Genomic DNA, 16,606 nt, shown 5'->3' on the forward strand with positions numbered 1-16,606 from the left:
GGAATTAAACACACCTCTGCACAAGCAAACGCATAACAAACAAAGAAACATGCATGGGTATTTCAAACGACTCAAACAATGTTATCTCACATAATTATCACTACATATTCCACAACAAAAACATCGAAAATGAAAAAGCAGGCGCTTGATTTGAATGGACTTTCATCTTTATTAACACATAGTATCAAAAGAATCATGTTCTATATTGACCCTTCATGACTATTTCTGCTCGTTTTACACCTTTTCAATTCAGACCTCATCCAACACTTTTGAATCCTGCTCTTTTTGAAATAGCATGACCATAACAAGCATCATTTTAAAGAGAATTAATGATCGTTTGAATAGTATCAAATATGCATTGTGTAAAATTAGGAGTTGGGAGAAATAAATGGCCAAAGTCAGATTTCCAAACTTTTTTGAGAGGTTTATATAAAAAGAAATTAATTACCACTAAATTAGGCATGAATGTTTAAACTCACAAATACTGCAAACAAAATGTTCATAACAGCGCTGTATAAATTTTTAAACAGCGTTTTTACTGCATGTGTAAGCACTAAAATAGCTGCACAGTGCAAAATTTTTACACAATGGTATTTAGAATATGAACTGTATAGCAGCTGTTTAAAAGGTGTAAACAAGTATTAAAAAACTTAAACAACGAAGTTTCATTTTTCAAAATAAGCACAGGATTGTTTAAACTGTTAAAAAAAACTGTTGTAAGGTTTACACTAAACAGCGTTGTATTAAAAAAAATGGTTTTTTTACGGTAGGCCTATACAGTGATTTAGAATCTGCGACTCGAGACTAAAATGGACAACAGCGAAAGATGAAACGAGCGGATGATGCAGTCGCCATAGCAACTGCTTAATGCTATCACGGTCATTTCTTGACACCTTGAATTTAATATGCAATGCTAACCACTCCGCACATAATCTATAGGGCTTTCTCCGCAATGAAACTTCCGTTAGATAATTAGTGTTATAATGGCGTCTATAGGAAACACAAGAAACCCGTTAACCTTTGATTATGTCATATTTTCAGATTATTTTGTTTCGCAACATTATTTTGTCAAAAAATCCAACTTATTATAAATGAATCGGGTATGTAAGTTTAAGCGGATGTTATGCCTGAACATTTTAACCAACGGATGTCCAAGTATACGTATAGGCTAAAACAAATATTTTTCTTTAACTGATTTCTTAAGAATTGCCTTTAATTTACACCATTATTGTGATCCTTCATGATAATATAAACGGAATTTAATTCATTATTATGTGCTGTAAAAAAAATGCAATTCTTGATATAGCAATAATGGAATACTTGATATTCAAAAAGGGGGTTAAGAGGGTGAGGGGGGGGGGTAGCTGACTCATATATGTCATTTTACAAGTAGTGAAACGATCTTAATAACTCCACTGTAAATGATGTCGACTTTCGCTCGGCCCTCCCCAGGTAAAATATCCTGCATTGCGCAGCTTAATCTTACGTGGTCAACTGCACCTTACCACGTTGGTTGTCAAATTGACCGTGCCATCCGTGGTATACAAAATTACCACGTATTATGGTTAGGAAAATAATCACGACGGTGTCACAATTAAAGACGTGAAGACGAGAAGATCTTGGATCTCACCATATTTACATCCTGTGTGAGAGATGATCAGATGGCAAGATCTTGGATCTCGTCATGTCTACATCTTTTAGAAGAGAAGATCAGATGACAAGATCTTGGATCTCGTCATGTCTACATCCTGTGGAAGAGATGATCAGATGACAAGATCTTGGATCTCGTCATGTCTACATCTTTTAGAAGAGAAGATCAGATGACAAGATCTTGGATCTCGTCATGTCTACATCCTGTGAGAGAGATGATCAGATGACAAGATCTTGGATCTCGTCATGTCTACATCCTGTGAGAGAGATGATCAGATGACAAGATATTGGATCTCGTCATGTCTACATCTTTTAGAAGAGAAGATCAGATGACAAGATCTTGGATCTCGTCATGTCTACATCCCGTGAGAGAGATGATCAGATGACAAGATCTTGGATATCGTCATGTCTACATCCTGTGAGAGAGATGATCAGATGACAAGATCTTGGATCTCGTCATGTCTACATCTTTTAGAAGAGATGATCAGATGACAAGATCTTGGATCTCGTCATGTCTACATCCTGTGAGAGAGATGATCAGATGACAAGATCTTGGATCTCGTCATGTCTACATCCTGTGAGAGAGATGATCAGATGACAAGATCTTGGATCTCGTCATGTCTACATCCCATGGGAGAGATGATCAGATAACAAGATCTTGGATCTCATCATGTCTACATGTCTAATGCGTATAACTGATCGAAGGAGGACTTGTTGAATACTGCTTGCAGATAGCCATATAACGCGATACATAATTCAATAATCAAATAAAGCGAGCGCGATGCGCGAGCTGAAAATTTTTGACATTCCAACCTAAATAATGGAAATTCTAAGCATATTTTGTAATTATGGCCAGTATAGGCATATAACTAAACAATGCGAGCGCGAAGCGTGAGCGCAAAAAAATGAGATATAGACCAAAAAACGGTTCACTCTGTTCATATTTTGTAAATCATAAAAAGAATAGGTAATTGGGTATCCAAAATAAATAATGTGAGTGCGAAGCTCGAGCAGAAAATTTTAGTCTGAAAATCGATAATTTAAGCATGTTTTAAATAAAGAACAAGCTATGTATCTCAATAAACGCACACACGTGTGTTTAAGATTTATAGTATCTGGGCATTCTAAATATATTTTTAATCATGAAAATCAATAATGTGATCGCGAAGCGCGAGCTGAAAATATTTGATATTCCTATCTGAAAAGGGGTCAATAAGCACTAATTCAGGCATTGTGCAGGAAAATTGTGAAGTGGATATTATTGATCGCTCTTAATAAATGATGTGAGCGCGAAGCGCAAGTCCATATTTTTATTATTTATATTTTTACCTAGCCGGACCTGGATATTCTAAGGACATTTTGTCATCATGTGAAAATGGTGCCTTTTTTCTATTCCTCTTCCTAAGCGCGAGATATTGCATTCTGAAAAAAAATGCGCTCTCATTAATAAATTAATGAGAGCGCAAATTGCAGTGTCATAAAAAGGAGATTTTAAGTAGTTTGATATAGAATTGCTTATTATTACAGAGGAAATCATTGAGGTATACAAAAATTAACTACAGTGGCGTACCGTGGGTCACGGCATGGGGGACACCAGCAAAATTTTTGAGTCACTTAGTGGGCCCACGAAGCGCGCGAAATTGCCAGGTATAACCTAATAGAGATATTTTAAGGACTGCCATTATTATCTAATCCAGTCCTGGATTAGAGCTAACAAGTTGTCACTTAATGTTAAGAAAACCAATTTTATGATTTTTAGTAATAATAATAATAATAATAATAGAACAGCTTTTGTATAGCGCATTACACCTTACAAAGGTCTCAATGCGCGTTAGGAAAAGAAGAAAAGATGAGGGAAAGCTGCTGGTAATGCTTTGATAATATTCTTTTTAGTTAAATAAATATGTTTTCAATGCAGATTTAAATTGCCCAATTTATTGTATATATCAACTTGCCTTAAATTGTGTGGGATACTATTCCAGAGTTCCGGCGCTGCATGCGCAAACCCCCGTTCACCATAAAACAACAACGGGTGCGATATATAAATCATTTATGAAGTGATCTAACTTAGATTTCGAACAGGTTCATATTTTACAAGTAACTCTGACAGATAAGATGGAGCCATTTGTCGAAAACACTGAAAAGATAGTAGTAAGATCTTGAACTTAATACGTGACCTGACAGGCCGATGCAAGGATCTTAATACAGATGATACCGATTCATATCTTTTGTTCTGGTAACAATCCGAGCAGCCGAGTTTTGAATGACCTGAAGTTTCTTGAGTTGAGTGTCTGGTACATGTACTCCATACAATAGACTATTGCAATAGTCTAAAGTGGCGTATGACAAAAGCATGCACCAGCCTTTCAGATGTATCTATATCAACATACGGTCGAATTTTCCCAATCTTATGCAATGCATATGAAGCAGATCGACATTTAGATATTATTATTATTTTGCATAGTGAAGTGATCGTCAAATAGGACACCAAGATTTCTTGCTGTCTTAACAGGAACAACCTCTACACCCTCAATTTCAAAAGGGCGCAAAGGTACATGGGGTCGAAATCGAGATTGCATAACCTCTCTTTTCCTACTAGTCCTACTTCTATTTCCGATGATTTTTGTCACATACATCTGAGTATCGTCTGCATAAAACATTTTAGAAAATCCATAAGAATCAATAATATTTTCTAAAGGTGATGTAGGCCTATACATGGTGAATACTAAGGGTCCGATAACAGACCCTTGGGGCACACCTTGTGTCGGTGTATGAGTTGATGATTGTTCACCATTAATAAATACAGACTGAGCACAAGATGTTAGATATGTGCAAAACCAGTCCAATGCAAGGCCTTGGATTCCAAACCAATGTGACATTCTATGCAACGTGATGTCATGGCCAATTGTGTCGAATGCCGACGAATATTCCAAAAGGACTAGAAATACTTCATGACCTCTGTCCAAGGACATCAGTATATCATTTGAAACACGTAAGAGTGCTGTCTCACAGCTATGGAAATGCCTGTAAGCTGATTGAGTTCTTGCAAGGAGACGGTGTTCAGAGAGGTAACTCCGCAGTTGAATAGCTGCTACTCTTTTTACTGTCTTTGCCAGAAACTTAAGATTTGCAATTGGTCGATAGTTATTTAAATCATCACTGTCCAGCTTATGATCTTTGATGAGAGGACATAATTATGTAAGACATCTTTAAGCCATTAGGAAAACAATCAGTTCGAAAAGATTCATTAATGATGTACGTAATTATAGGCATGGCATAGGTACAATCTCATCACAGCATTTCTTCAGTAAGCAAGTTGGAATTGCATCAAGACTACATGTTGATTTTGAAGAATTCTTGATTATATCTGCCACCTGCTTTTCAGAAACCGGTCTAAAGCAGAGGAAAGAACACTCAAGTTGTCTTTGTTGTGGAAAATCGAATGCAAAGTCATCATCTTTTGAATTCTCTTAAAAGTTTACCTGGTCAAGTAATCATGGATAATGTAAATCTATTACAGGTTGAATCCACCAAATTTCTTGGGCTCTATATCGATCATGATTTGTCTTGGAAGTGTCACATTAATTACTTGTGTAAATTGACTTCTAGAATTATTGGTATTTTAAGCAAGCTAAAAAGAAAAAAATCCTGATTATATACTATTAAACTTATATATGACTCTCATTTCATCACGACTAAATTATGGTATATTGGCTTGGGGTAATACAAACAAGACGGTATTAGAAATGTTATTTAAATTACAGAAGCGGGCTATTAGGTTGATTAACCAATCTGAATTTTATGCACACACAAATCCATTATTTATAAAAAATAAAATCCTGAAAATTCATGATCTTTACGAATTTCATTTGGGTACATTCATGTTTCAACTCTCAAAAGATGATCTTCCGGAAATTTTCTCTTCTTTGTTTCAAAGAAACAACTTCATCCATTCTTATCCTACCCGCCAAAGGGACTCATTTCACCTTCTACGTACTCGTATGTTATTTGCTTAACGAACAATTGTATTTGAAGGACCAAGGTTTTGGAATCATCTTCCAAACGAAATAACTAACTGTTTATCCTTAATATGTTTGAATGTAAACCGAAATCATTTCTTTTGTCCAATTATGGACCCCGTTAAGACGCACTGGCTGAATATATATATATAATGTATTTGATTTGTACCTTTTTAAAGGTATACGGTGGTATAGTTTTGATTTTGTTCATTCTTCGCTCATCCCCCCTCTATTTCACATTTGTCCACTTTCCCTTTAATTCTTTATCCCGCGATTTTCCGCTAATCTTTGCCTTTTCCTTTGTAGTCTGATTTTTTTTTAGTGTCCGATCTCCTTGATTACGAATTTCATAATTACTTTAAGGAACCTGCAGACATAACAAGCTCTGCTTTTTATGCAGGTTCCTTCATATTTCACTTTATTTACTGCCATTATATTTTGTATTGTGTATGTAATCAAATGTATTTCTTGTATTATGTAATTACTTTGCTATCTTGTGAAGTATGAAAATAAATTCAATTCAATTAAATTGATAATGCGAGCTTAGATTCTTTTTCAGACGTAATAAAATATTATAAGCAAATTTTTGTAATCATGATGCGTACCTGTCTCACTAAGCTGCTAAACAAGCGATGCAAGCGCGAAGCGCGAGCTGAAATTTTTGTATATATTGACTCCAAACAGGACATTTTAAAGACCATTTTTTAGGAATTCATGAAGAGCATACATATCTCACCATTGATAGTCATCTAATGCGAGCGCCAAGCACTTGCTGGTTTTGTTAAAATTCACATGAAGCACTTTTTTGTAGTCATTGTAATCATGAACATGACCGTATCCCACTCATCAAATATTGCGAGCGCGTAGCGCGAGCTGAATTTTTTTAAATTCACACCTGAAGAGGGGCATTCTAAGGCTTGTTTTTATAGGAATTCACTGAGATCATACGTATTTCACTAACCAAATTATGCGAGCGCAAGCTGAAAATTTTGGATATTCAGACCAGAAAAGTGGACATTTTAGGGATTGTTTTTAGGAATTCATGAAGAGCAGACATATCTCACCAATTCACTAATGCGAACGTAAGCCCAGACTGGATATGTTTTATATTCAGACCTTAAAAGTGGACAATCACTTTAAATATTTATGTAAAAGAAGTATATTTTACTACCAAAAATAACGATAATTCGAAGTGGGAGGAAATATATTTGGTGTATATTGACTTGAAAATGGGATGTTGTACTTAGTGCAACAGTATTATAATATCTCATTAAACAGACAATGCGAGAACCAGGAATGATGAACGCATAGGTCCTAAGCAAATTATGTTTCATAAAGCTACGAAAAAATATAGTATAATATAATTATAATATAATACAATACAATACAATACAATACAATACATTACATTACAATACAATACAATACAATATAATATAATATAATATAATATAATATAATATAATATAATACTATAATGTAATGTAATGTAATGCCAGCCGATTTTGATTTTGATACTGAAGAACACTTTTTGAAAATCAATTTATAATTAAAAAAAAAACAATGAAAGCTCGATGTCGGTGCTGAATTTTTTTTTTGTATATTGACCTCAAAACTTTTTTTTTGTGGTCACATTAATTTACATATCACTTTATTGAACAATGATCATCTATCCTCATGCAGCTAGCTTACTGTGGCTGCTGTGACCTCCCTCGTCCAAAGTCTCCTTTGAATTGGAAGTCTTGGGTGGCTCCGGCGCCAGCATCACCCTTCTTGTCTGGTCCTCCTGGTCCACGTCTGTACTCCTGCCTCTGCCCATCTGATGGGGGTCCACCCCTCTCAGGACGTCCCTCCATGGCCCTAGGCTTGGGTCTGGCGGTCTCAGTACGGGGCTGACGTTTCAGGGTAGCTGGGACAATCTCTGGTGGGAGATGGAGGTAGTCCCTGACGTATTGGATGCCTTCGTTGGTCAGGTACCAATAGTAGTGACGCCAGGCAAACTGCTCCTTGACGTAGCCACGGGATTTCAGAGACTGACAAGCCTTGATGACATGAAGGTTTGGGACGTTCTCAAGCTCATGATGTTTGGGGGCGTAGAAGTCTTTCTTAGCTACGACCACACCCTCTTTGAAGAGGTTCTCGTACATGGCAACACGGCTCGTCTTGGGCATCAACATCTTCACTGCTTTGGCAGAGGTCTACGGAAAAGGCTTGACCTAAAAACTTGATATTTTAAGCTCCATATCAGCCTATTGAGGAAGAATCTCATGTAGCCCTATCTCATCAAACATGCAATGCGAACGCGAAGCGCAAGAGAAAACTTAATATAGTGACATGAAAGGTTTTTTATCTTATTTTGCAAGTCATCCCCTCACCTTATTTTATTTACTCTTCTTCATCCTCTTATTTTCTCTTCTCTTTTCCCTTCTTTTTCTTTTTTTAAATGCCCCCCCCCCTTTTTTTTTAATTTGTATATGTAAAAAAGTTGCGAAAATCAATAAACTGAAAATATAATAAATATCTAATCTATGCTTAATGCTAATTTGATATCCATGTATCCCCTTCATGTTCTGGCATTTCTTTCCCTGCTTCTTTTCCGTTTTCATCTTCTCTCTTCTATTTTCTTCCTCTTTTTTTGCTTTTCTTCCTATATTCCTGTTCCTTTTTTTATTCATGCCTACCTTGTTTTATCCTATATTCATATACCGCCGGTCAACGTGGAGCGTTGTGGCCCAGTGGATTAGTCTTAGGACTTTGAAACAGAGGGTCGTGGGTTCGAATCCCAGACATGGCGTAATTTCCTTCAGCAAGAAACTTATCCACAGTGTGCTGCACTCAACCCAGGTGAGGTAAATGGGTACCGGTAGGAAGTAATTCCTTAAAAAGCTGTGTGCGCTATGAACGCCTAGCTTAGCCGGGTAATATAGGAGCGCCTTGAGCACCTAACAAGGTGGATATGTGCGCAATATAAATATCCTATATTATTATTATTATTATATATTTTGAATGGATCTTTTCCCCTTTTTTCTAACTGGTTTGGCATTAAAGAGGTATACTGCGGGATCAAAATAACTATATCTAAATAAACTTTTTTTTTCTTCCCTCATTCTTAAAACATTTGCTCTCCCAAGCAGGCACAGTTTACAACATTAACCATGATGTTTTTATGTATAGATCACACATTACTGGCATTACTGTAGTCGACATGATTTTTGACAGCATTGTGTACTCTGGTTATAGTGGAATGTGTGAGCAAACGATGCAGGCTCTGAAGGGTATAAATTAGCAATGATGGCGTTTTGCATGATTTGTCATTTTTCCGGTCGTTTCGCGGGTCCACTTCAGTCAGCATATTAACACGCAACTTTCCGTTCTCTATTCGTGGGTCGTCTGCAGACAGAAAATCAACACGTATCTTCCCGCTCATATCATAATCATGAGAGGGGATTGAGGGCATAAAAGTGAGAGCTATTATTAATTCTCCGAGCGACAACTCTCTTCATCAATGCGTGCATGCATGTAAACAACAGAGGTCATCACTCGTCTATAAGGTATATACAATGAGAGGATGCACAACCCTGCTATATGTTTAGGTAAGTCAGCACAAAATTAATATTACCGGTCGTATTTATGTTGTGTGATATACAGTAATCTTGTTTTTTTTTTTTTTTTTTTTATATACAATCTCATCACTAGGCATTTATATTTCATCTTCCTAAAATATTAATTGCTAATATTTGCTGGTACTTCCTGTTTTTTTTTTATATTGTACATGTTCAGGAAGTAATGGAATTAATAAATGGATTCAGGTTTCAACAGTATTTAATTGATTCGTAATGAGTAACCGTCACCACATAACATTGTCATTAATTTTTAACTTAATAAAAAGCATTCTTTAGTTGTGTCGCATTTCTCATCTAAATCATTGTTTGTGGTGCTGTATATCTTTGGTCATGCATGTTTTTTAATAAGAAAACAATACATTTAGAAATAAATTTATTTAAGATTATCATTATGTATGCGAAAATACAAACGAATGTGTGACAACTCTTCTTCCAAATCTCCTTGTTGTTCAACTCTCTCATTGGCATAACACGCGCCGGGCATGTCAATTCTATTTTGTAAAACAAAACTACTTTAGTCTTATAATTTATATCAGATTTTGGAAGAAAGTTTAGGTTATGTTTTTTTTCTCTTGTTTTTTTCTTTGTTCATCAAAATCAAGTTGAATCTGAAGTAAAATTTACACATAGTATTTACATTTCGCTCTACGACGCAGAACAGAGTCAGGAATATAGACAATGTATTGTCAAACGCATTTCATGACATTGTGGGACGTCTTTAGTGAACCGGAACAGCAGTTTTCTTAACATTTTCGAAGGTGAAAAAAATTGCAAATATTTCGTTTGTTCAGAGTCTCGAGGCCGTTTTATAAAGCTGTTCAAATGGTTGACAGTGACTTTATAAGAACGACTGGTGATCCTTTCTTGTGGTATATGATATTCACCATTAAATGTTCATTCGTGATTATAAGAAAGTTTTATTCTTAAAATCGCTCTTAACTTAAAAGTCAAGTCCACCCAAGAAAAATGAAGATTTTAATAAATAGAGAAAAATCAAACTAGCATGACGCTGAAAATTTTATCAAAATTGGATGTAAAATAAGAAAGTTATGGCATTTTAAAGTTTCGCTTATTTTTTCAACAGTGATATGCACAAATCAGTGACATGCAAAAGGCAGTTTATAATCACTCGCGTCGCGTTCTGGTTCGTAATCACTCGCGTTTTGAATTTTTGGCGATTTTTTTTATTTCGGTGCGATTTTTTTTTAACGGTGTCTTCAATGGGACAGACATGCAGGGAAATTTGAGTTTCGTTTTAAGCCGGCAATTAAAGAATAGAAAACAAGCTTGATCCGCCCCAGACAGCTGGCAGCAGTCTGTTTCGAGGAGTTTTTTTCAAACATTTTTTTTTTTTTTTTTTATTTATCTGTATTTGGTGAGTGGAGCCAACGGAGTTCAGCGGAACAACCAACATAATAATTAATAGACACAAAGACCGAAGCTTTTGGTCAAGATCCGCCCCTGTGGCTGTGCGCGCTCTCACGGTAAAAATTCGCGCGACGATCAACGCCAAGGTACCGTACCGTCCCGGTGCCTTCCTGAAAACAGAAGTTGTCGGCTACGTCATTTATCCAGGCCCCTTAAACAACTCCAAGCACGAGGTAACTCAGATTGAGTCAGAAATAATGGATTGGAAAACAGAAGACATGGCTTCAGGGAGTCACAGTAGGCTGGATACATAAACATAAATAAAACATTGTGATCAACAACAAATATACACTTGTAAATACATTACAATATACAAATTACAATACAGTGTAGATTTCTTGTCCTTGATAACCCCCAAATTTTTTCATATTTTTCACCCTGCAACGTCCTGCAAGATTAATGAAAATCCATTTTACCATTTTTAAATTTTGTTCAGTGCACCATCATTATATAAAAAAACTTATATCACACACACACACAATTATTTGTATAAAGGAACAATTTTGTTGGTCCCTCGGACTTCTTTATAACCAGAGTGCACTTTACTCCCCCTCCTACTTCTCTTTCTTCTCAGTCTTCTTTTTATTCCCATTATTATGTCATCTTATTCTTCTCCCTGTTCTTCTACTTCTCAATTTCTTCCCTTTCTCCTTATTGTTCATCTCCCTTCTCACTTCTTCCTTTTCTCTTCTCAGTCTTCCCCTTATTTTATCTTCTCTTTCTCTTCTTCTACATCCTCCCCTCAATTTTCTCTTTTTAGTTTCATTTTTACCCCCTTATGTCCTCCATCTTCTTTTTTCTTCTTTTACTTCTCCTCCTCCTTCCTTCTTGCTTTTCTTCTTCAGCACTTGTTTCCTCCCTGATTTTTACGTTAGTGTAGAATAATTCACAAAGAAAGGGAGAAGCAAATAAATAGTGATATTATGAAATTGTAGCACCTCGCTATGCTTTATAAAGAATACCAGTGCACAGACTTCAGGAAAATCCTCCAAAGGCAAAGCTAAATCGAGAGTAGCCTTTCCTCCTTTTTCTTCTTTATTCATTTTCTCCTTTCTTTCTCCTTTTTTCCTTGCTTCTTTCTTTCTGTCTGTCTTTTTTTTTCTCTCTCTCTTTTCTCCCTCTTTCCCTTCCTTTCTCCCCCCTCTCTCTTTTTTTAGGGGGAGCCCCCCCCCCCGCTTCCGCCGCCTATGGCACTAAGATTTAAGATGTGGAATGTGATTATGTTAAAACAGTAGTCAAAATTTGCTTGTTATCTTAAAACAGTGGTCGAGAACGTTTTATTTAAGGCACTTACCAGCTTAAAATAAAACGAAACTCGAATTTCAATTTCATTTTATTTTTCCAGTACGTTTGTCCCATTGAAGACACCGTTAGAAAAAAAATCGCACCGAAAAAAAAAAAAATCGCCAAAAATAAAAAACGCGTGTGATTACCAACCCGACGCGAGTGATTACGAACGCGAGTGAATATAATAAGCCCATGCAAAATGAGTCAGGCGATGATGTCCATCACTCACTATTTCTTTTTTTACAGATTTGACAATGAGGACCAACTTGACTGAACCATATAGTATTAAACAATGCTAATTCCACATGTTCAGGGAGTAATTGATCATTGTTTGACTTGACAATAAGGAGAAATTTTGAATATTTCATTTTTCATATAATAATATACAAAAGAAAAAGTGAGTGGGTGACATAATCAATCTCATCATTTGCATACCGACCAGGATGTGCATATAACTGTTTTGTGAAATTAAGCAAAACTTTAAAATTTCATAACTTTCTTATTTTACATCCGATTTTGATAAAATTTTCAATGTTATGCTTGTTGAATTTTTCCCTTTTTATTCAAATCAACTTTCTCTTGTCCTTTAAGAACAACTTTATGAAACACCCACTTGGACCAAATCTTCTGTTCCGGTTTACCAATGTTCGACAAAACCTCACAGCTGTACATTGTCATAATCATGACGGGCATTTATTGTATTCTTGAATCCGTTTTGTGCGTCGCTTTTCAAAAACTCCCTGCATGCTAATGAATTCGTGAGAAACGCATGCAAGCTGCATTGAAGTATTTAATGACCCAAGGGATTATTGTGTTCGCTGATATATAATGATCGTATATATGGCGGTGCAGTGTGTTACAAAGAGTTAATGTTTTAGCTGATGAGATCCGAGCATATGGTCTTGCTACATGAGTTTCTTATGGATACCACATACTCCACGAAAATGGGCTGTTATATACAGTAGGTTTGCAGCGCGTTTTAGCCGCGGCCATCTGCCAATGCACTATACGTGTGACCAGCCGTTTTCTCCCCTAAATCCATTTCTTGACATCAAGCATTCCCATTCTCAAACCTCGATACCAAGAATTATTGCATTTTATTAATAAAATATTGACCATTCATATAGCGCAGTTACTATAGATACTCGACGGCGCTTGACACTTATCATACGTATTAAGGCTGTTGCCGACCCGCCACAATAGGCACCCAAGACAGTGTTTGAGGAATTTATTCCTATACCCATTCACCCCACCTGGGTGGAGTGCAGCACAATGTGGATGAATTTCTTGCTGAAGTAAAACACGCCATGGCTGGGAATCGAACCCATGTCCTTCAGATTGAAAGACGAGAGTCGTTACCACTAGACAACAGCAACAACAACATAAAATATCAAGAATCCTTTTTTTGTGAACAAAAAGGCAATTTTTATAATTAAGAAATGGGTTTAAGAAGACGGCTTGGCATAGCCTACGTACGTCGTATAGGTCTACTCTTGCTATGTGACTGCCTCTTAATTAAACTTCGAAATAAAGTTCTTTATTCAGTAACAAGATGCAATGATTAGGTTTTTGTACTCAACTTCCAGGCATCCCTATAGTACATTTGAGGTCTGTTACGATGTTTTAACTGATAACATTTTGTACACTAACGTATGGGAGGGGAGGGGCGCTTGGGGCCAAGAAAACAAAATAAAAGTGGGGAAATATGATGTGATTTTTTTTTTTCAAAAGGGTCAAATTTGCTTGCTTCGCTCGCTCGCAGCATTTTAAAGACTATGTTCCATGCGCCAAATCAGGCCCCGCCCAAATTTTTAGTGGGTGAAGTCATCTGTTCTCTCATGTGCATAACAATTTTGTGAATAATAAACGAAATTTTAATAGGTCATGACTATCTTATTTTGCATACAATTTTTATAACATTTTCAGCGTTATGCCAGTTACATTTATTTTCTCTTCTCATTCAAATCAACTTTTTGCTGGGATGGACTTGCCATATCTTCACAAACATGGAACTAACATGATTCATTCAAAATGATGCATTAACTTGTACATTAACATTCAATAATCACATAACATGAATATACCCACATCCTATCGAGATAAAGGGAATTAAGTGTTAATTTATTATAAACCAATGAAAAACGGTTTCGATGTCATAGGTGTTGCATCCGGTGTTAGAACCGACACATTGGTATCCCTTTAAGACCACACCCTAAGGTCAATGTTACAACAAGAGTTTGAACATTACACCAAAAAGAGTGTTATAGTAACAACTAAAGGTGCTGTAATAACCCCATTGTTGTTGAAGTAATAACACCCCATTTTTAACACCTTATATGGCGGATGCGGTCTTCTATGTACATGGTTAACACCACAGCTTTTGATGCGTATATCTAACTTAGATATGAACGTTAAGGCATTTAACAATATGTTTGTTTGTCGTAACATAGGAAAGTTTCCGTCAGTTGGTAGGTTTTTTTTCAGGTAGGATATAAAAGAGCTCTTGTTCAGACGGAAGTGTCTTTTACTTGCAATATAGACGATGTTCTACTGCAACATTTGCCATTTTGTTTAAATCAAGTTTTTTTTGTAAAATACATTTTTAAATGTAGAAAATTGTATCAAAATAAGGATGGGCCGGCATCTTGTTTCCGATTTAAAGTTAAGAATTTGACTCGGAATGTTGTGGCATCGGCTGTGTCTTGGAAATATATATATAACTATATATATATATGTACATATATATATATAACTATATATATATGTACATATATATATATATATACATACGACCTATATGGATACGAGAACATATACCGATGTGAATATGCGTAGTGCTTATATACAGGATTAAAGAAAAAAATCACACAAGCACTAGGAATGCATATTGCTTTTCCATTTATTCAACTGACCCCGGACTCTCATTATGCTTCATCGTCTATACAGTTAGGAGGTTTGGACCACTCGGCCACGGCACGTCCAAAGCAATAGGATGATAATAAGGATTAAAAAATAATAGATAAGTGCACATAATATTTGAATTGTAGGATAAAAGATCACTGTTGTGCCGTGGCGGGGATCGAACCCCGGACTTTCATCGTGTTCATGTGTCTAACCAAAGGTGTTGTTTATAGTATTCAATACTTTCTTGCAACGCCCCGTTAGAGAAAAGGCCTATATAAAAGCCGTAATGGAAGAACCTTTGCAAGAATCATGCATAATCAAAGATTTTTTTATAGCGAGTCGCGCGACCTTTTTCGAATACTCACATTCGACCGAGAATTCACATTGTCCATTTGCCGCCATGAGAAACAAGTAGAATAGGACATGACATGACAATGCTTAATGCCTCAGTCACATTTCCTCTACGGCCGTCGTAAGGCGAGTCGAAAACAGCCGTTTTATCTAATTTTATTCAAACCACCCATTATGTAGCTGGTAACAAAATGAAGACAGCTATTTTCAATTCAATTCAATTTATTTATTCAACCATCATCAGGTACAAACAATTACATAAATACATACCAATATAAATAATTATACAAATACTAAATATAACAATAAAATGATGGTTTGGTGACCCCGGAGAAAGCAGAGCTTATAAAAAGGGGCCACCGAGTTAAAATGTACACTGAAAATATATACAACAAATAATAATAATTACACTAAGTACACCGATGCAACAGCCGCAAAAAAAAAAAAAAAAAAAAAAAGGGGGGGAGGGGGGACTTTCAATGAGATAAAAACAAATAATTGACTGAAAGTTTTCAAGCACATGTTAATAATTTTCTGATAAGTCTCTTGAACCTAGAAAGAGTTGAACTAGATTTTATGTCAGAGGGGAGGTTATTCCATAACTTAGGAAAACAAGTTTTAAAGGAATGTAAAGATATTGTTGATCGAGCTAAGGGTAGATGAATTTGATTGCTTTGGCGAGTAAAATGAGAGTGTATTGTAGAATTTGGGACAAAAATGTCATTGAAAAGAGGAGGCAAGATTTTAGCATAAAATTTATACATAAATACGAGGGAATTAAATGATATCAAGTCCTGTAATGGCATTATGTTCAGTTGAGAAAATAGAGGCTTTGTATGAGTGCGGTAGGGAGCGTTTGAAATAATACGAACTACTCTTTTTTGTAAAATATGTAGTTTATCTAAGTGTGATTTGAAGGTGTAGCCCAAGACAACATTGCAATAATTCAAATGGGGTAGTATGATGCTATTATATAAAGTAAACACAATTGATTTAGGAATATAATGTCGTAACTTGGACAGAACACCAATGGATCTTGATATCTTTGTACTAATAGAAATGATATGAGATTTCCAAGAGAGATGTTCGTTTAAAGTCACACCAAGGAATTGTATATTGTCAACCCGTGTGATGAGATTACCACCGATGTGAACAACAGGAAGATTAGATGGGACATTCCTTCCTTTTGTTCGAATAATCATATATTTGGTCTTCTCAAGATTAAGGAATAATTTGTTGCAAGCAAACCATTTGTTTAATTTATCCAATTCCATATTTGCTAACGATACAAGATGATGTATATGTTTGTGTGATACTGAAACAGTGGTGTCGTCAGCAAACAGA

The 16,606-nt window shown here is 35.9% G+C and overlaps 1 protein-coding gene across 1 annotated transcript; it reads right to left on the bottom strand.

The window, feature by feature from the left end:
* Positions 1-7,281: 7,281 nt before the first annotated feature.
* LOC129279202 (small ribosomal subunit protein eS10-like) lies at positions 7,282-7,874 on the bottom strand. The gene has a single exon (XM_054915305.2). It carries the CDS (start codon positions 7,844-7,846, stop codon positions 7,358-7,360), a length of 489 nt encoding a protein of 162 aa, XP_054771280.2. The 5' UTR covers positions 7,847-7,874; the 3' UTR covers positions 7,282-7,357.
* Between the last annotated feature and the right edge of the window lie 8,732 nt (positions 7,875-16,606).

This window comes from Lytechinus pictus, chromosome 16, assembly GCF_037042905.1.
Source record: "Lytechinus pictus isolate F3 Inbred chromosome 16, Lp3.0, whole genome shotgun sequence".
NCBI classification, from domain to species: Eukaryota; Metazoa; Echinodermata; class Echinoidea; order Temnopleuroida; family Toxopneustidae; genus Lytechinus; species Lytechinus pictus.

Excerpts from the sequence above, each read along its gene's own strand:
- LOC129279202 (XM_054915305.2), bottom strand. The coding sequence starts at position 7,846 with ATGTTGATGCCCAAGACGAGCCGTGTTGCCATGTACGAGAACCTCTTC.